Source organism: Hyaena hyaena, unplaced genomic scaffold (genome assembly GCF_003009895.1).
Source record: "Hyaena hyaena isolate Hyena2069 unplaced genomic scaffold, ASM300989v1 scaffold_5, whole genome shotgun sequence".
In the NCBI taxonomy this organism is placed as follows: domain Eukaryota; kingdom Metazoa; phylum Chordata; class Mammalia; order Carnivora; family Hyaenidae; genus Hyaena; species Hyaena hyaena.
In genome coordinates this window covers 7,780,292-7,800,637 of record NW_024080637.1, presented here as the reverse complement: position 1 = coordinate 7,800,637, position 20,346 = coordinate 7,780,292, and the positions used below count along the sequence as shown (strand labels likewise).

Genomic DNA, 20,346 nt, shown 5'->3' with positions numbered 1-20,346 from the left:
TCTCCCACTTGTGCTGTCTCTGTCGCTCTCATAAATAAATAAATAAATAAATAAATAACTTAAAAAATGATTTTAAAAATTTGATAAATACAATCCTCAAGGGGCACCTGGCTGGCTCAGTCAGGTAAGGATCTGACTTCGCTCAGGTCATGATCTCACATTTGGTGGGTTTGAGCCCCGCATCAAGCTCTGTGCTGATAGCTCCAAGCATGGAGCCTGCTTTGGATTCTGTGTCTCCTACTTTCTCTGCCCTTCCCCCCCTCCACTTTTTCTCTCTCTCAAAAATAAATAAACATTAAAAAAAACACCCTCAAATTGTCTTCCATAGAAGTTGTTCCAATTATACTCCCAGCAACAAAATAGAAGCGTACATGTCAAATTGCCCCTGCCACTCTACCTGTCTTACCAGTCTTGTAGATCTTTATCAATCTGATAGATGAAAACTAGCATTTCAAACAAATTCTAATTTGCATTTCTCTTTAAAAAAATTTTTTTTATGTTTTTATTTATTTCTGAGAGAGAGAGAGAAACAGCATAAGCATGGGAGGATCAGAGAGAGAGGGAGCTAGCTGTCAGCACAGAGCCCAACTCGGGGCTCGAACCCACAAACCGTGAGATCATGACCTGAGTGAAGTCGGATGCTTAACCGACTGAGCCCCCATGCATTTCTCTTCTTATAAGTAAGAGTGAGCATGTAAGGCCATTTCTTCACATATGTGTGCAAATAAATATATATATACATATATATTTTTTTAAAACATTTATTTGTTTTTGAGAGAGAGAGAGAGCACAAGCATGGGAAGGACATAGAGAGAGGGGGACACAGAATCTGAAGCAGGCTCCAGGCTCTAAACTGTCAGCACAGAGCCCAATGGGGCTCGAACTCACTGTGAGTCCAGGACCTGAGCCAGACAGCTAACCTACTGAGCCACCCAGGTATCCTCCCCGACCCTGCCTCCAAAAAAACCGTCTTTCAGCACAGGTAGTTTGAGAAGAACTAAGGATGGTTTGACCTCAGTTAAAAGTCAAATGGTTTGTGCCTACTAAGGAAAGGAAGGCAGAATATAGGAGCAGAGTTACAGGCAGAGTAGTCAGAGGTTGGCTAGAAATCATGGTGGCTGGTGGGGAACTTGTAGATGTTATCTTTCTTTCTTTCTTTCTTTCTTCTCTTTTTTATCAGTGAATTGGTAGTAAAATCATGAGTTAAGTGATGATGAGGGAGAAAGGTTTGAAAAGAGATGTGAAATAGTCATCTAGTAGGCTGGGACAGTGTGTGGAACTGGAGAGATGTAGTAGTATAGCTATACATTAGGGGCCTAGTGAGGATAAAGATTATTAATTTTAAAGAGAGCCAAGTCAGTATGATTCTGGATTTTTTTCCACTCTCCCCGGTTTTGCTGCAAGTTCAGGATTAGATTTCATCAGGTGAGTACAAGGAAAGGAAAACAGGATTGGAGAAATAAAGGCTACTACCTAGGAATTTTTTTTAAAGTTTATCTATTGAGAGAGAGAGAGAGAGAGCATGAGTGCGCACGCAAGTGTGAACAGGGGAGGAGCAGAGGGAGAGAGAGTATCCCAGGCCAACAAGTGCTGTCAGCTTAGAGCCCAATGTAGGACTCAATCTCAGGAACAGTGAGATCATGACCTGAGCAAAATCAAGAGTTGGAGGCTTAACCTACTGAGCCACCCAGGTGCCCTGGAATGATTTTCATGATGGACAATAGAATCTAAACTCAAGGACGTTCAAGGAGGGAAAGTGAGGACAGAAGGGCCATGTTAGGAAGAGTGAAAAGATAATAGGATCATTGGATTTTGAGTCTTGGAGGAGTTGAAGAAGTTTTGGAGTGGGGTCTTAGAGGAAGAGAGCTAGAAATGAAGGGATTTGTGATGGGAGGGCCAGATAATTAAAATTGAGATTATAGAAGGGTTACAATGATTGGATATGATAGGATCTAAGATAAGAGCATGGAAATGAGAGCCCGAGGCAAGGGTGGTCTCTAGTGGAGGGGAACCTGAGATGTGAGGGCATTGCAAAAATTACCTAACAAGACACAAATCACCAATAATTATGACAATGGTAGCAAATGACAAGGAACCAGAAACACAAGGGCCTATAGGTTACAGAAACGAGTTAGTGGTCTAATTTCCTGTTATGACGTAATATTCAAAGCTCTTATTTTTAAAAGGCGTTTAGGATTTGAGGAGGTGTGGCCCCTTTAAGGGCCAGCAAGGGGGAGAACCCAGAGGTCAAGCGCGCGGTCGGGACTCCTCCGCTGAGTCTGCGCAGAGGGAGTGGAGGCGCCGCCAAGCTGAGGCTCGCCGGTGGGGCGGGGCCCCGTGGGGGCGGAGTCTGCGCTCTGGATTGGGCTGCGGCTGCGGCTGCCGCTGCTGCACTTCCAGCTTCTGAGGGAAGGAGGCCGAGGCCTGGGCCAAGCCCGGAGCCGCCGCTCCCCGGAGCCCCCTGGAGCCTCCGCGCCGGCTCAGCCTGGGGGCGGGCTCAGGCCCGGCCCGCCGCCGAACCCAGGACAGAGGCTGCACGCCCGAGGACCAGGCCGGCGCAGCCATGGTGAGGGAGCGAGGCCTGCCTGAGCTGCAACCGCAAGCCACCCTAGCCCCCGCGGCCTGCCCCTCCCTAGCTCTGGTGTCCCCTCTGCCCCCTGCCTTTACCTCGCCCCCTTGTTACTACCCGCACCCCCCACCCCCGCCCGGCGCCTCGCTTCTCCTCCCCCTGTTCCCCGGCCACCTGCTGGGGTGACATTCCCCCATCACCCCAGCTCTCTCCTTCCCGGTGACACCCCCTTTTTTTTATCACCCCCAGTGACAGCTTCTTTCTGTGCCCCCTTTGCCGCCCCCTCCTCGTCCTTTAACCCGACCTTCCTTTTCTACTCTTACCATTTTGCCTTTTTCTCTCCTTTGGAAATCTCCTCTCTTTTTCCTCCCTATTTTCGCTCCTGCTCTTACCTCTCGCTTCTTACTCCCTTTCATCATTTTATCTCTACTGCCCCCTCCTCTTCGTATCCTTTCTCCCCTTCGTCCTCTACCAGCCACATTTCCTCTCCCCCTTAATCGGATGTCCTCTCTCCCCCGCTCTCACAGCTGTCCCCATTTCCTTCTAAGGCTTCAGGGGTCTATGCAGAAACAATTCGAGGGCGATTGCTTCCCAGGAACAGTGGGGCGGACAGATAGGGATTCGTAGGCTTTCTTCTTCCTTTTCTTTTTTGTAGAGGGAAAGGAGGAGATGGGAAGTATTGGGGAGAGCCTGGACGCCTTATTGCCTAATGTTATTGCAAAACCTGGATGATCGTGTGTTTTAGAGTGAAGCATGGGGTGAGGGCTGGCATCTGTACTATGGACCTTTTAAGATATCCAGTCTTTTGACAAATAATTAAACATGTTTTGAAATGTATTTTTATTTTGTGTGTCTTTTAGCGGGGAGCTACAGTCTGGGAAATTTAAAAATATTTATTTACAAGGTTCACTATTGCTCAGAGCAAATGGTTTGTTTTTGTTTGGAGGCAGAGACCAGGGCATCAGAAGCCTGGAAATCAGGTTGGCAGTCAGATTGTAACAATCTCTTTGATACCTTCTAATACCATCATTTATTTTGCTCTTTCTGTCTTTAGTTGAGAGACCCTAATATTTGCATATTTTCTCCTTCCTGTTTGAAAATAAGTTGAGGCTCCAGTTGGTTTTTCATTGAGTTGAGTTACATATGGTTTTCAGTACATTTAATGAACACATTGCCCTATCATATACAGCAATTTAAATTTTAGTCTCTGGGAGGAATAAGTCATTCTAGTTAAAACTTAAGTCCTGATAATCCTGTTCTCCTAGGAAGTTAGTCAATTTTTGTTCTTCCTCTGTCTGTTTTAGGAAAGTGGTTAATTATACAATCATTTAACCTGGGAACGTTCCCTAACTAACTGCGTTTTCAGGTTATTCTTTGTCTACCTCAACAACAACCCTTCACAGAAACAACCCATCACACTGTCTTTGTGTGTTAACCTCTTTCTCCCCCTGAAATGTGGGTTTTTCTAGGCAGCCCATTGTGTCTTACTTGTTCCTGTTATTCCCAGGGCACATACATAGTTGAATGATTTACTTTGTGGTCTCATTTTCCTATCTGACAAGTATGATTTTAAACTGAAATTTGAGGCAACTAGGGGACTACATAAAAAGAGTGAGTTTGAGAATTTTATTTTTGGTGCAAAAAATAAATTTAGTAAGATGGGATGATCTCTTTAGAATAAAGAGCTGTCCTGCCTAACACATCACATTTCTAGGTTTTTCGAAGCGTTGGCCCTCCCACTGAGAATGAATTTATAAGTACAGAGGGAGAAGATTTAAACTCTTTTTTGGGTGTTTAGGATCCAGAAGTGTCATTTGAGCTGGGCCTGAGAGATGAATATGATTTAGGTAATTTGCGGAAGGCAAAGAATGCTTTGTTGTGAATGCGAGCAAAAAGTAATTAGAGTATATTACACATAGCAGGATTACCTTTATTTAGCGTAGAGAGATGAGGAAATGAGGATGTATAATAGGAAATGTAATTAGAACGATATATTAGGATGACAATAATTTCAACTTTGCCTGCAACTAACTTGATTTTCTTTACTTGCTAAAACACATACATACAGAGTAAGAGTGTGTGTCTGCAAGAAATGAAGAGAATGGAAAATAATAGCTAAGAATGATCTTTAGAGGCTACTCTTTTTTATTTCCTTGTGCAATATATGTAGTAGGCACTCAGTAAATAGAGTTGAATGTTATTATAATGCTTTGTATTTTATATTTTGCAACATTTTCATTTCTCAGCGTTGTCATGTTGTGTTTTAAATAGTTGTCTAAGACAAGGGTTCTCAGATCTTACCATAAATCAAAATCAGCTGGAGGGCTGTGTCACCACTGCCTGAGTTTGTTTTATCAGGTTGGAGTAGGGCCTGATAGTTTACATTTCTAACAAGTACTCATGTCATGCTGATGTTCCTGTTTTGTAACCAGCACTTTGAGAACCTCTGGTTTAAGATGTAGTTCTTACTTTTTATTCTTAATTTTTTTTTTGAATGCCATTGATTGTGTTGGCACTGGGGTTGTTACAAATAATAAAACAAGTATGGATCTTGCCTTTTTGTATATTGTGTGTGTGACAATATAGACATCAAGCAAAAAGAGTAATTTTAAATGTGAAGAATACTAAGAAAAGTTGTGGGATCATGGTATGAGATAGTCAGGGCTGGCTTCTCAGAGGATTTTACTTTCAGGGAGAAAACTGATGGATTAAGTTATAGGAGTTATACTGTGGAAAACCACATAGAAGGAATAGCACAGTGAATGACCTGTGGTGGTACTGTCTCTTGCCTGCTTAACTCTGCATATACTGGAACTCAGGGAAACCTCATCCGTCCCTCTAACCCCAGAAAGAAAAACCCTAAGTCACAACTGCTCCATTGTGTAACCAATACTCTTTCATAGAATACATATCAATTGTAATTATAATGAGATCAAGCCATAAATGCTAAAAAATAAATCAGGATAAAATATAAAAATATAAAACATAAAATGACATTGTATAGGTGACCCTACTGTTGACTGGAAGCCTTACTGATAACATAGTCAATTAATAACATATTTTGTGTGTTGTATCTATTATATACTGTATTCTTAAAGTAAAATAGAGAAACAGTGTTACTCAGAAAATCATAAGGAAGAGAAAATACATTTTTTTCCTAAAGTTTATTATTTTTTGAGAGAGATAGCGAGCAGAGGAGGGCCAGAGAGAAAGGCAGAGAGAGAGAGAGAGAGACGGTGCAGAACCTGATGTGGGGCTCAGATTCATGAACCAAGAGATCATGACCTGAACCAAAACCAAGAGTTGGATGCTTAACCGACTAACCACTCAGGTGCCCCAGGAAGAAAAAATACTTTTGCGATATCCTACTGTAAAAACTCTTGTGAATAAGTGGACCCACAGAGTTCAGACCCATAGTGTTTAAGAGTCATAGGTATATGAGAGTGTGGCAGCTATTTTAGATAGTATGGATTTTATCTCATTTAATTGCATAGCAACCCAATGAGAAAAGTACTAGTTCTGTGAAGGTAGAGACCATGTTTTGTTTGGCTCACCATTGTATCTTTAACACTCACATAGTGCCTGGTGCATTGTAAGTGCTGAATAAATATTTAAATGAATGAATGGCTTTGGGGATGATCATAAAGTCAGAGAGGCATTTTTGAGAAAGGGACCTTTGAATCAGGGGTTTTAACAACGGGTTTTATTTGGTAAGAGTTTGGAAAGGAAGGCCATTCTTGGCTAAGGGACCAGCTTGAGCATAAAAACTGGGACAGCAGCAGGCATGGTGTATTCTGGGAAATATACGGCTTTCCTACTGAGGGTGCAGAAGAAGATGAGACTAGGTGAGCCTAGGGCCAGATCATGGAGGACCTTGAGTCATAAGCTCAGGAGTTTTGGCCGCACTCTAAAGACCCAGAGTACCTTGAAAGGTTTTCTTGTGTGAAGGAATATCATAATTAAGAGATTTTGAAGATTATCACTCTAAATATGAAACATGGTTTGGGGTAGGAAGAGTTATCGCACTAGTCTAGGTGATATGTAAGTGTATGAATTTTCACTCTAGGCTTGTTGCGGTGGTGATTTAAATTGGAGGAAGGAGAATATAAGGAAATAAAATATGCAGATCTGGCACACCACTTTTTGGCTAAGTGAATTTTCCATAGAGGCAATACTATGGAGCTGTAGCGCAGACTCACTAACAGCTTTGCAATTTTGCTCACTGGGCCTCAGTTTCTATATATGTTGCCATTAAGGATTTATGAGAGTATTAAAACAAAGTAAATTTACTATACCAAAGACGTTATTTATGTACAGTAGGTTTTCCAAAGGTCATATGTTAGGTCACATAAAGAAAATCAGCACTTCCCAACTTGATTTAATATTTTAATGGATTTTGGGTGGTATAAGAAAGGAATAATTCTGGGGTGCCTGGCTATCTCAGTTGGCAGAGCATGTCGAACGTGTAATTCTTGATCTCAGGCTCATGAGTTCGAGCCCCATGTTGGGTGTAGAGATTACTTAAATAAATAAAAGATTTTTAAAAAGGAGTGATTTTAAGTAAAATATACTTTATTTTTAAATTACTTCTGTAGTTTAATAATACATTGAACAAAATATACTAAACAAATTTCAGCCTTTTCCTGTTTAACAAATGACACATTAATGTAAGATAAAGCACTATTTGTCATATTTTAAAATGACTGTATTGCAATGTAGGTTGAAATTAACTATGTGGCATCACAATAGATAAGAACTGACTTTTTAACCTTAAATTTGGAATTCTTGCATTTTTGTACCTAAAAAGTCAAAAGGTTTTGTGCTGTTCTATTTCTAACAACTTAAAAGATTTAAGTTTACTTATTTTGAGAGAGAGAGAGATTGTACACAAGTGGGGAGGGGCAGAGAGGAGACAGAATCTCAAGTGGGCTCTGCGCTGATGGCACAGAGCATGATGCCAGCTTGAACTCACCAACTGTGAGATCATGACCTGAGCTGAGATCAAGACTGGATGCTTAAGCAACTGCGCCACCCAGGCGCCCCTGTTCTGTTTCATTTCTTTTTTTTTTTTTATTAATGTTTTTTTTTTATTTATTTCTAGGAGAGAGAGAGACAGCGTGAGCAGGGGAGGGTCAGAGAGAGAGGGAGTCACAGACTGAAACAGGCTCCAGGCTCTGAGCTGGCAGTCAGCACAGAGCCCGACGCGGGGCTCGAACCCACGAACCGCGAGATCATGGCCTAAGCGAAAGTCGGACGCCTAACGACTAAGCCACCCAGGCGCCCCTGTTCTGTTTCATTTCTAAATGACAAAATAAAAGGAATGGTTTCAGACTGCTACTTGCAAGCCTGTTTCCACAAATAAACCTTGGAAGTATAGATAGTTCATTTCCAATATATGAAAAGTCAAGTTGACTATAACTATTACCACATTTCTTTTTGTTTTTATTTTAATTCCAGTTAACATACAGTGTTATGTTTCAGGTATAGAATATGATAATTCAGCAGTTCTGTAAATCACCTGTGCTCATCACAAGTGCATTTCTTCTTAATTTCCATCACCTATTTAACTCATACCTCCACTGTCTCCCTCTGGTAACCATCAGATTGTTCCCTAGAATTAAAAGTCTGTTTCTTGCTTTGACCCTCTCATTTTTTTCCTTTGCTTTTTTTGTTTTGTTTCTTAAATTCCACATATGAGTGAAATCATTTGGCATTTGTCTTTTTCTGACTTATTTTGCTTAGCATTATACTCTTGAGCTCTATCCATGGCAAAATTTCATTCTTTATTGTTATTTTTTTTTATGGCTGGACATACATACATATATATGTATATATATAGTATATCACATGTTCTTTATTCATTTATCAATTGATGGACCCCTGACACTGGGACTACCTCCATGTCTTGGGTTTTGTAAATAATGCTCCTATAAACATAGGAGTGCATATACTCCTTTGAATTAGTGTTTTTGTATTCTTTGGGTAAATACCAAGTAGTGCGATTGCTGGATCGTGCGGTAGTTCTGTTTTTAACTGTAAAGTGATACTGCATGCTCAATTTTAACAACATTGAAAATAGTATATATTTCAAGATTTTATTGTGTGCAGAGCATATGTGGTGTGCATGTGAATTTATGGACTCTGTCATACTCAAGGAGTCTGCAGTTTGGGTCCCACTAGTTTATAATGGTCCTATAGGGTTGTTAGGGCCACACAAATTGTACTGCACAACTCAGGTGGCAACTACACATATGGACAGCAATGAGCCTACAGAAATCTGTATCCTGTGTGCTTGGCAATGTCTAGAACATAGTAGGGGTTCAGCAAATAGTTGTTAAATGAATGTGTTTTGCATAGTACACTAGGACCCTTATTATCTAATCTTTAATGATCTAATCATTTTATAGAAAAGTCTTTGCATTTTATGCTCAGTAGTACTGAGTACACATATGTGTTTTTTGTGCCTCCAAGTTTTGTGTAATTTACACTGTTCCTTTTGTCTAGAATGCTGTCTCCCTTCTTGACGTTTTGAATTTGAGACCTATCTCCTTTGCGAAGCCTTCAGTTACCTCCAGGCAGCCTTGGGTTACTCCTTTGTATGTGCCACTACTGTACTTTGTATTATTTGTTAAGGAGGGTTGCTTAATCTTTCCAGATTGTGAGCTCTCTGAGGACAAGGACAGTAGTGTTTTTCAACTTCATGTTTTAAGCACTTAGCTTAATGCCTGAGACATAGTAAGTACATAAATATTTGTTCAGTGAAAAAGTATGCATACTTTGTAGAGAATTGCGTGAGGTAATATTAACTGAGATGTGAGTTATAAAAAAAGGACCTGTACTCTGCACAGGTCTCCTGAGGAGAAAAAGAGGTTTGATGGGCAAGAAATGTTGGATCAGTTTCTCTTACTAACCCCAAAAAGATGCTTTTGACTTAGGATAAATGTCTGTCCAGAAGAGTTCAACAGGAAGACTTGGAGAGGAAGCCAGATGATTTCAAGATGAATTGCCAAGCAGTGTCTTTTTGTGTAAATACTTTCCAATTATTTGTCTGTAATTTGTGGAGATGCCCTTCCAGAGAATAGCATATTTCAACACAGACAGTAAAGAAACAGTTACTGGTAAATCTAGAGGGGTGGTTAATTAAACATTTTGTTAGCTCCGTGTAAAGATCTTTTGTTTTTCTTTTTTCCTATCTCTAGTTCTCTCTTATGCAAACATTTTCTTAGCTCTTCAGCATCTTAATGCCTGTTCAATGTCATATTCTCCTTTTCTAAGGACATTTTTTAAGTTTGAATGTTTGGGGTTATATAATGTCAGTGTTTTTTCTTTTCATAGACCTTGTAACCTTTGGTAAATCATTTCACCTGTCTATGCCTCCATTTAAAAATTACTAAAATGGAAAAGTTGTGTTAAATCTTCTCTGTGATCCCTTCTCTTAAAAACATATGGTAAGATTGTAGCAAGTTAAAGGTAAGTTGTTACATAGTAGATACATTCTGTTAGCCAATAGTACTGTAGGGTCAGGGCACTTGCGCTCTTAATCTCCATGAATATATTACCCAGCTTTTCACACCAAAAATCCTTCATTTCATTATGTTAATATTTGAATAGCACTATCATATTTTAAAGGCATTTTCATATACGTCCCATTTATTCTTCATTACCATTTTGTAAAGTAGTCAAGATGGAAGTTTAGCATCAATTTTACAGGTAAGAAAACTGAGAAGTTAGTTTATTTTCCTGAGATCACACAGCTACCAAGTAGCAGAGTCAGAACTGACTGTTGGCCCAGTGTTCTTTCCATTATTAACCTGGCTTCTCTGTTTACCATATTATATTTCAAAACTCATGCTAGTAGTTAGGAGAAAAATAATTCTGAAGTATCTCTTTGAGTTAGCGATTCCTAGGATCTGCTCATATGCTGAGTGATTACTGACCTGAATTGTTTTTTTCTTAGATTGTTTTATTACAGGAGTTAAAATGGAAGAGAAGGGGATTTATTTACCTTTCTAGGCCTTGATCTTTTTTAGATAGAACTCTAGCTCCTTGCCCGTTAGCATATAGCTGTTTGCCACACTGGCCAGGCCTTGAAGTGATACATACAAGAAACTTGTCTTACCTGTGTTTTCATTTGGCATCCAGGAATCTAGAAAAATAAGACCCTGTAGTCCATGCCAAATAGTTCTAGAAATCTGTACCCTCACAATATATCTGTGTGCTTGGTATTACCTTCCTTACTCTCTTCGTCATTTATAAAATGATTGTGTTTGGGGAAGGAGAAGATAAAAGGTTTAGATCATATCTAAGGTTATCTTAGATGTTTATTGCTAGAAGATCTGACTTGGTTGAATCAGTAGTAGAAAATACTAAAAAACCAAACAAAAAAAATCCCCAAAACCAATAAACGAAGAACAGATTTCCCATGGAGTACTACTAAAATGAGGAGTCAAAGATTCTCTAATATCTGAACTTTCTTATTATACCCATGAACTCAAATGACACTTGTCTGCCTTTCATTCCCATTCTTTAATTTCAGGCCTAGACTTAGGACTTAATATTTCTCTATGGACTTATAGTCTTTTTATGTCTGGGGCAAAAAATATTTTAAGTACATCTAACAATAAATTTGTGCCTGATTGTTCATTTGTTCATTCAATAAACATTTAGTGTCCACTGTGTAGTAGGCATTATTTTAGGGTCTGGGAATACAGCAGTGAATAAAATAGTGTTTGTTCTATTGAGTTTATATTCTATAATAATGGGTAATATTTTTTATTTTTATTTTTTAATTTACATCCAAGTCAGTTAGCATATAGTGCAACAATGATTTCAGGAGTAAATTCCTTAATGCCCCTTACCCATTTAGCCCATCCCCACTCCCACTATAATAATAGGTAATAATTACTGAGCAGTTAATATATTAGTCACTGTTTTAAGTGTCTTGCACTTAGACTTTATTTAATTCTGACAATAATCCTATGATGTAGTTACTGTTATTGTCTGCATTTTACAGATCATGAAACTGAGGCACAGGGAGATTAGGTACTTTACCTAAGATTATATTGTTTTGTAAGTGGTAGAACTGTCACTTTAAACTACACAGACTGACTCTCAAACCACCACTTTTCAGAACAGTATTACACAATCCTTCAGAGAGATGTCAATAACAATTTAATTTTTAATAAAATTGTTAAGTTTGTAATCTTTGTAGTCACCTGATTTTTGGCCCAGTCTTAAGAAAAAAAAAAATCATCTAGGGATACAAAAAAAAAAAAAAAAAAAAAAAAAAAAGGAGCACTATCAGAGCCATTTGTCTTCTCTTGGAAGATTTGTCAGGTTTAGGAACATTTCAGGTAGAAGATGACATTTTTGAGCCTGATTCACATGGGTTAGAACTGAGACAACTACAAAAAGCCAGGATCCTAAAATGTCTACACCCTTAGTGAAAAGGTAGAATAAAAAATATCTGTTTGGGGAACCTGGGTGGCTCAGTCAGTAAGTGTCCGACTTTGGCTAAGGTCGTGATCTCACAGTTCATGAGTTCAAGCCCTGCGTTGGCCTCTGTGCTCACAGCTCAGAGCCTGGAGCCTGCTTTGGATTCTGTGACTCTCTCTCTGTCTGGCCCTCCCCTACTCATGCTCTGTCTTTCTTTCTCTCAAAAATAAATAAACATTAAAAACATTTTTTTTTTAAATATCTGCTTGATGGTGTAGGGAGACAAAGACGCTTATTTGTCTTGACATGCACTCTGGGTGGGAAAAGTCTCTTGAAAATTTAAAACCATGAACCTGATGTCCTGTGTGTCTGAAACTTAAATTTATATTGCTTACGTGAGATCATGGCTAGTAGGAAGGGAATATTTACTAAGTAATATCTGTCAGGCATTGTACTATGGGCTTTGAACATACTTTCTCACTTCATCCTGACAATAGCATCATGAGATAAGTACTAATATTATCCCCATTCTACCAAGGGCAGAGCTGAGGTTCAGAAAAGCTAGATAATTTGCAGTTTAACACACTAGAATTCAAATCTAGGTTAGTCTTCTTCCTACTAACCACAATGCCTCTGGAAAAAGTACTTCATGTTTGTCCCTCAGCTTCCTTATCTGTAAAATGAAATTTGTAATATTTTCCCTTTCATGTCTTAAGATTATTGTATCAAATGAAATAAAGAATGTAAGGTTGCTTTATTTATGGTAAGACATTGTTACCAGCATCCTCCATAAAATATTTTTTCTTATAATTAATCAAAAGAGAGACTTCAATATTCATTGATCCCAAAAGCCCACAAGTTCTGTCTTAAGGAATTAAGGCAATTTTAATACTTTTTATACCAGATGTTTCCTGAAGTAGTGTCATTAGGAGAAACAAAGTAAGTTTTGAGACAAGTTATCATCTAGTAATCTAATTCATTCAAGAAATAACTTATTGAATTCATTTTATGGGGCTTCCAAGTATAAAAAAAAAGATGCCTGATCTCTTTCATTTTTTTGTCATACCAGCAGTAGTGGAAGCCCCAGTCCCCTTCATCAGTAGACTACAATAGTGATATATAGACAATTTCCAGTGTCCCTCACCTTCCCACTTGGTAGGAATGGATGGACCACTGCTCAGAATATTGAAATGCTGCTTTGCCATGACCCTGGCAATATAGTAACAAATGAAGCTTTTATATTTATAAAACAAACCAACCTACAAAATAGATCACTAAGTTGTGGGGAAGGGACTGAGAATGCCTTTCCTCTGAGTGTTGTAGAGATGGACTAAATATTTCAAGGAAAGAGAATATAAGAAAGCAAAAAGAAAAAAAATTTTTTTTTAAGGGGGATTAAAAGAAAGCCATGAGAAGGCTTAGGAAGAGCTAATGAGTGTCAACCTGGGCTTCCTCAAAGACAGACCCTGTGACTTCCAGAATCTCTAGAGTAATGAGGTCTCTTTCTGGGTTAATTACAAGGAAAAATACACTTTATCGATGCCTGGTAACAATGTCTCAGAGTCAAAAAGTATATTCATATCATTTATTTCACTTGATTCAATAACCTCATGAAATAAAAGGAAAATGACATCTATAATCAGATGTCATTTAGTGGATAAGGAAGCTGAGGCACAAAAATGAAATGCCTTCTCCAGAGGTTAGTAGGAGGAATACTGGACCTAGAGTTTTAATGAGCAATAGATAAGGAGGGATCCTCTTTATTGTTGGGGTGGTATGGAGCTGGGTTCTGTAGAAATGGAAAGCCATCCAAAAAGATATATTGCTCTAAGTGCTTACCTGTCTTTTCTGGAGAGACAGAAGCAGAGAGACAGAGAGGATATCTCAGTAAGACATTTTCTTGCTATTAGAAATTAGTACCTGCCACAAAAAGTAGTCAAGTGGAAAAAGCTGTTTTGAGGAACTATTTTTTTGTCCTGTCTTCATTATCCCATACCCCTAGCTGTACCATGTTCTTATAGAAGCACTGTTTCAAAAGTAGGGAATCTGCTTTCAGATAGTTCACATTTTCACATAACTCAAGTAGACACCAAGCATTTGCTCTGTGCCAGAGTAGGTGATACAAAAATGGGGAAGGCATGGATCTTAACTCCAGTTGTTTTCAATTAATGAGACAGCTCCTCCTGATAGATGATGAACTGTTTTAAAAATCCATTCCTAACTCCTAGGGCTGGGAAACGATGCAGTTTCCCAGACTTTTAACTTTTATATCTCCATACTAGAGAACTACTAGTGTGTAATTAAGAATTACTGCAATTTAGGGGCACCTGGGTGGCTCAGTTGGTGATGCGTCTGACTTTGGCTCAGGTCATGATCTCGTGGTCTGTGAGTTGGAGCCCCATGTCCAGCTCTGTGCTGACAGCCAGCTCAGAGCCTGGAGCCTGCTTCATATTCTGTGTCTCCCTCTCTTTCTGCCCCTCCCCAGCTTGTGCTCTGTCTCTCTCTCTCTCAAAAATCATAAATAAACATTTTTTTTAAATATTTTTATTTATTTCTAGGACAGAGACAGAGAGACAGCGTGAGCAGGGGAGGGTCAGAGAAAGAGGGAGTCACAGACTGAAACAGGCTCCAGGCTCTGAGCTGGCAGTCAGCACAGAGCCCGACGCGGGGCTCGAACCCACGAACCGCGAGATCATGACCTAAGCGAAAGTCGGACGCTTAACCGACTAAGCCACCCAGGCGCCCCATAAATAAACATTTTTTTAAAACCCTACAATTTAGGAAATTACCAGATTATGAGTTAACTGAAGACTCTAGTCTTTTATGAACAAGTCTGACACTTAGAAATGTTGCAAAGCTCCTACTACATGTTTTCATATGTAGCTTGTTGGGTTTTCTGTAATATCTTGGAAGAGTGCTTTGTAATCAGCATATCAGCAGTCTTGAGTTGGTACTTTTTTATTGTTGCTAGTTTTGTATCTTAATTATGAATTGTCATTAATTTAACTTTATTGTTGGTATCATTTGTTGTGTTTTATTTGGTTAAGCTAGGGTGTGGTGATGTATGTTTGCATTAATAGTACTCTTGACATAAAAGTTTCCCAATTTAGGGGTACCTGGGTGGTTCAGTCGGTTAAGCGTCTGACTCTTGATTTCAGCTTGGGTCATGATCTTGTGGTTCCTGGGATCAAGCCCAGCATTTGGCTCTGTGCTGACAGCATGGAGCCTGCTTGGGATTCTCTCTGTCAACCTCTCTCTGCCCGTCTCCTGCCTGTGCTCACTCTCTCTCCTTCTCTCTCTCTCTCTCTCTCAAAGAAATTTTTTTAATTTCCAATTTAGACTTTGACAATGTATTGTTAATCAAATAGGAAACATTTATTTTCTTGTTGTTAAAGCAGATATTTATAAAATTTCCTTATAATGATACTTGTTAATTTCCCACTGGAACTCAGGAACCAAGTAATCTATAAAGGGTTTTTTTTCCCCCCATCTAAGTGGACCACAGACAAAAAAAAAATTGAAAACTACTAACTTTCCTTGGATTCATAGTCTAGGAGGGGAGACAGCTACCTAAGCAAAAGTTATATAGTAGGTGACTGTAACAGAACTATATACAAAGTGTAGTGTAATTATATCTGTGTTTTGGTATGTGAGAGATATCATGGAGGAGTGGACATAATATACTGGTTTTTGTAGTTGGAATAGGAATTTGATAGATGGACAGGTGAGGAAGGGCATTCTAAGAAGAGGGAACAGCACATATAAAGAAAAGGAGGCATGGGTACCACTGGTACATTCTTTCTCTGAACCTCAGTTTCCTCAATAGAAATAATGTCTGTTCTCCATATGTCACAGAGTCATGGTTCTTTTGAAAGGTTTTATAAATTGAAGTGCTAGACAGATGTATAATGATGAAGATTCTGATTATTTCCTTCCTTCCTTCCTCCAACATTTGAGAGCCTTCTGTGTCTCTCGTAGGTCTCTTCTGACCTCCTTTCATTCTAGTCATTCTTTTCCTCTGTCTTGTTCCTTCAGGGCTCTGCTCTGTGATATCTAAAGGCAGGTGCATAAGAGAAGATATGTGTATACATCTAGCTTTAGTAGTAGGAAAAATTCTTTACATATATAACTGTTTAAGTTGTAACCTATGTTATCTAGTCTTAGCAGTATCATAATTCATGGACCATAATCCCCCACAGCCAAAAAGTCATTTCAAAATAAATGTAAGTCTTTAATTGAAAATTTTGGAACATTGTAAAGTAGAAGGTGTTCACAGATATGCTTCTCAAAATTCTCTTTTTATTTCCTGTCTGCTTCCCTTATACATCATAGCTGCTCTGCTTTTCTTCTGAAAACCTACGACTCCCTTTCCAACAGTCTATCACTAGCAGATGGTAAAATTCTGGGGAATGTAAGACTACATTGGGAAAGGGTATAAGAGCAGTGCTGAGAAGTTACATTATGGCCAATTTAGGAATAATATGTGTGTGCATGCATGTGTAGATATACATGTTATCCAAAATTAAAATAATGTTACTGAGTCCAATAAAATGTCTATTTTAGTTTGAATATGAAACTATATTATATTGAAAATATCATCTTTGATAAAATGACAGTTTCTTGGTTATCATTAATATTAAAAAAGCAGAAACAAATACAGCTTTTTATTATTTCCACTAATTTTTTTGTCTTTTTCCCATTTTTAATAATTTGATTTATTCAGAAGACAATATGAAACATTTATGTAAGTCATGAAACATAGTAAACAAATATCTGAAAACCTAGCATCCCAACTTAAGAAATAGAGCATTTTTTCCCTGAGTGCACCATTCCTTTATGCCACTTCCCCTATCCTTGAGGTATTCTCTATGCCTTTTTATTTCATGTCTTTCCCATGTTCTTCTCTATAGATATACTACAGCATGTTATTTAATTTGGAGGCAGCTTTCTAATCTTCAGAAGTGCTTTTTAGGCAATTTCCTGTGACTGTATAGGTGTTTAGTTAAAATCCTGCTGCATATATTTTTTATTTAATTTAGATTAATGCTTACTCTTACTGTTTTGCCATGTCATTAAAATTTATTCAGAAACATACATATTGCTGTGTAATATTCTATATTCTAGAGTCAATACACCACGATTTGCTTACCATTTCCCCCCTTTTTTAAAGATTTTATTTTTTAGTAATCTCAGCATCCAATGTGGGGCTCAAACTCACAACCCGGAGATCAAGAGTCATGTGCCCTACTGACTGTGTCAGCCAGGCACCCCTCCCCCTACTTTAGACATTTGTATGTCAATTTTTTTTTTTTTAGAACAACTGTGATCAGTCCCTTTGTGTAAATACCTTTGTTTTTTTTTTTTAAGAGAATCTTTTTTTTTTAATGTTTTATTTATTTCTAGGAGAGAGAGAGAGAGAGAGAGAGAGAGAGAGACAGCGTGAGCAGGGGAGGGTCAGAGAGAGAGGGAGTCACAGACTGAAAGAGGCTCCAGGCTTTGAGCTGGTAGTCAGCACAGAGCCGGACGCAGAGCTTGAACTCACGAACCGCGAGATCACGACCTAAGCGAAAGTCGGACGCTTAACCGACTAAGCCACCCAGGCGCCCCGTAAATACCTTTGTTAATATCTCTGATTATTTACTATTTTTTAGGTAAATTCTTGGATGAAGGTATGGATGTTTTAAAGACTATTATTAAATCTTTCATATCCAGAAAAATTGTGCCTGTTTACACTCTGATCAGCAATATTGGAAAAGATCAATCTGGGCAAACTTTATTTGAATAATTCACTATGTCAGGATTATATCCTTTTCAGAAAGCACCACATAAACCAAAAAAAAATTTTTTAAAGAGCTGTGTTGTTCTTTCGTACTGGAATTGTTGTTTTTCCTTTTTGACATAGGATATTTTTTCAGCCATTGTTCAGGGACCATGTCATTCTTCCTGCTGTACTTGTGATAGTTAATTATAGGGCTTAGTTAACCTCTACTGATCACTCCCTCTGAGAATTCATCTATTCTTACCATTCAGCTGTCTCCACTAGGGGATGCTATTTAAATCTGTATATTCAGCTCAGTTCTTTCACCAAAGCATTAGTTCCTTTTCTGTACTTGCCTAAGCAGACAGACTCTCCATGATTACAACAAATCCTCTGAAGAAATAATCCTTTGCCTAGTCTTGTCAGTTTTGTCAGTGAGATTATGGGAGTATTAATCACTATTTTGTTTTTTCTTTTTATTTCGACAATTTAAGACTTACAAAAAAATTGCAAAGATAATACAAAGAATTCTTATGTAACAGTCACCAAAATCGCCCCAAACGTTAGCATTTTATTCCATGTGCTTTATTGTGCTCCCCTTTTGCTACATAAACATACACACACATTTTTTCCCCCTGGTTAACTCATACCCTAAATCTTGGAGGGTTTTTTTTTCTTTTTTTTTTTTCTTTTTGTCTCAGCTTCCCTTCTTCCTACTTCCCTTCTTCACCTTAGGGTGCTGTATAAGATAATAAAAAGGGTGTAGTATTTGGAACGAAATACCTTGATTCAAAACTCAATTCTACCCATTCTAACTGGGTGAATTTGGTCATATTATTCTTTCTGAGCTCTGGTATCATTATATACAAAATGTCTGTTATACCAGCTCCAGAAGACTGTTGTGAGGACTAAATGAGATAATATGTGTCAAAAGTATGCTATATGAATGTTGGTCAGTCCTTCAAATAACATTTGTCTGTTTAGTAGAGTGCCAGGCATTGGAGTAGGTACTGGGGTTCAGAAATGCTAACTTCATGTTGTCAATTCTTCCCTCAAAGTATTTTTTACTTTTGACTTTTTTTTTTCATTTCCATTGCCTCTACCCTAACCCACAGCCTCATCACCTCAGGTCTGAGCTGTTGTAAGAAGTACTGGGTTCCCAAGCTGTTTTTTGGTATTTGTATCAGTGCCAAACTAATAATTGTTCTCAGAGATGGTATAGTATGGTGGAAGAAGTACGGACTTCACTATCAACAGATCTGGGTTTGTGTTTGGCCCTACTTCTTAGAAATATTGTGACACTGGACAAGTCCCTTTACTAGTTCTAATTTGAATTCAACCTAAACCTCAGTTTCCTCATTTTTAATTTTTTAAAATGTTTTTATTTATTTCTGAGAGAGAGAGAGAGAGAGACAGTGTGAGCAGGGGAGGGTCTGAGAGAGAGAGGGAGACACAGAATCTGAAGCAGGCTCCAGGCTCTGAGCTAGCTGTCAGCACAGAGCTTTACGTGGGGCTCGAACCCACAAACCGTGAGATCATGACCTGAGCCGAAGTCAGACGTCCAACTGACTGAACCACCCAGGTACCCCCATCAGTTTCCTCATTTTTTTAAAAAATATTTTTATTTATTTCTAGGAGAGAGAGCGCGAGCAGGGGAGGGTCAGAGAGAGAGGGAGACACAGAATGTGAAACAGGCTCCAGGCTCTGAGCTGTCAGCTCAGAGCCCGACGCGGGGCTTGAACCCACGAACCACGAGATTATGACCTAAGCGAAAGTTGGACGCTTAACCGACTAAACCACCCAGGTGCCCCAGTTTCCTCATTTTTATTTTATTTTATTTATTTATTTATTTTTTAATGTTTTATTTATTTCTAGGAGAGAGAGAGACAGTGTGAGCAGGGGAGGGTCAGAGAGAGAGGGAGTCACAGACTGAAACAGGCTCCAGGCTCTGAGCTGGCAGTCAGCACAGAGCCCGACGCCGGGCTCGAACCCACGAACCGCGAGATCATGACCTAAGCGAAAGTCGGACGCTTAACCGACTAAGCCACCCAGGCGCCCCCCAGTTTCCTCATTTTTAAAATGCATCTTGTAATGGTGCGTGATTGATAGAAATCGAAAGAACTCCTGTATCTAAAAGAGCTCTGAGCCAGGACCTGAGACTTAGTGTTTCATGAAAAATAGCAGTTGTAATTTTTAGTCCTGCTCTGCCATCTGCTGACTGTTTTATCTTTGACATGTACATTAATTTTTTTGAGTCTCAGTTTACCTACTTTGTTCAAAGCAAAGTTGTTTAGAGATTGCAAGCATATATAAAGTAGCTAGATTAGTGCCTAGTACCACAGAGCTGCCATTCAGTATATAATAGCTGTTGTTTAGATGCAATTTAATTTGTCAGGTGCTGAGAGTAAGACTCTGCTTTGGAAATTAACAAAGACATCACAGAACTAGTGATGTTTGACTGAACTTTGAAGGACATGTGAGATTTTACCACATAGAAGTATTAATCTAAAAAAAAAAGGCTCAGAGGTGTCAAAGTGACTTACAGTACTTAAGGAACAGTGTTAAGTAGTAGGTTGTGTTAAGT

At 38.8% G+C, this 20,346-nt stretch overlaps 1 protein-coding gene across 1 annotated transcript in view; it reads left to right on the top strand.

Moving 5' to 3' along the window:
* Window positions 1-2,384: 2,384 nt before the first annotated feature.
* Window positions 2,385-20,346, top strand: part of ZYG11B (zyg-11 family member B, cell cycle regulator) — an 86,272-nt gene continuing 68,310 nt past the window's right edge. The window contains exon 1 of the mRNA XM_039238695.1: window positions 2,385-2,566. Within this exon, the coding sequence (XP_039094626.1) occupies window positions 2,564-2,566 (3 nt within the window). The 5' untranslated portion in view covers window positions 2,385-2,563. The remainder of the gene's footprint in view (window positions 2,567-20,346) is intronic.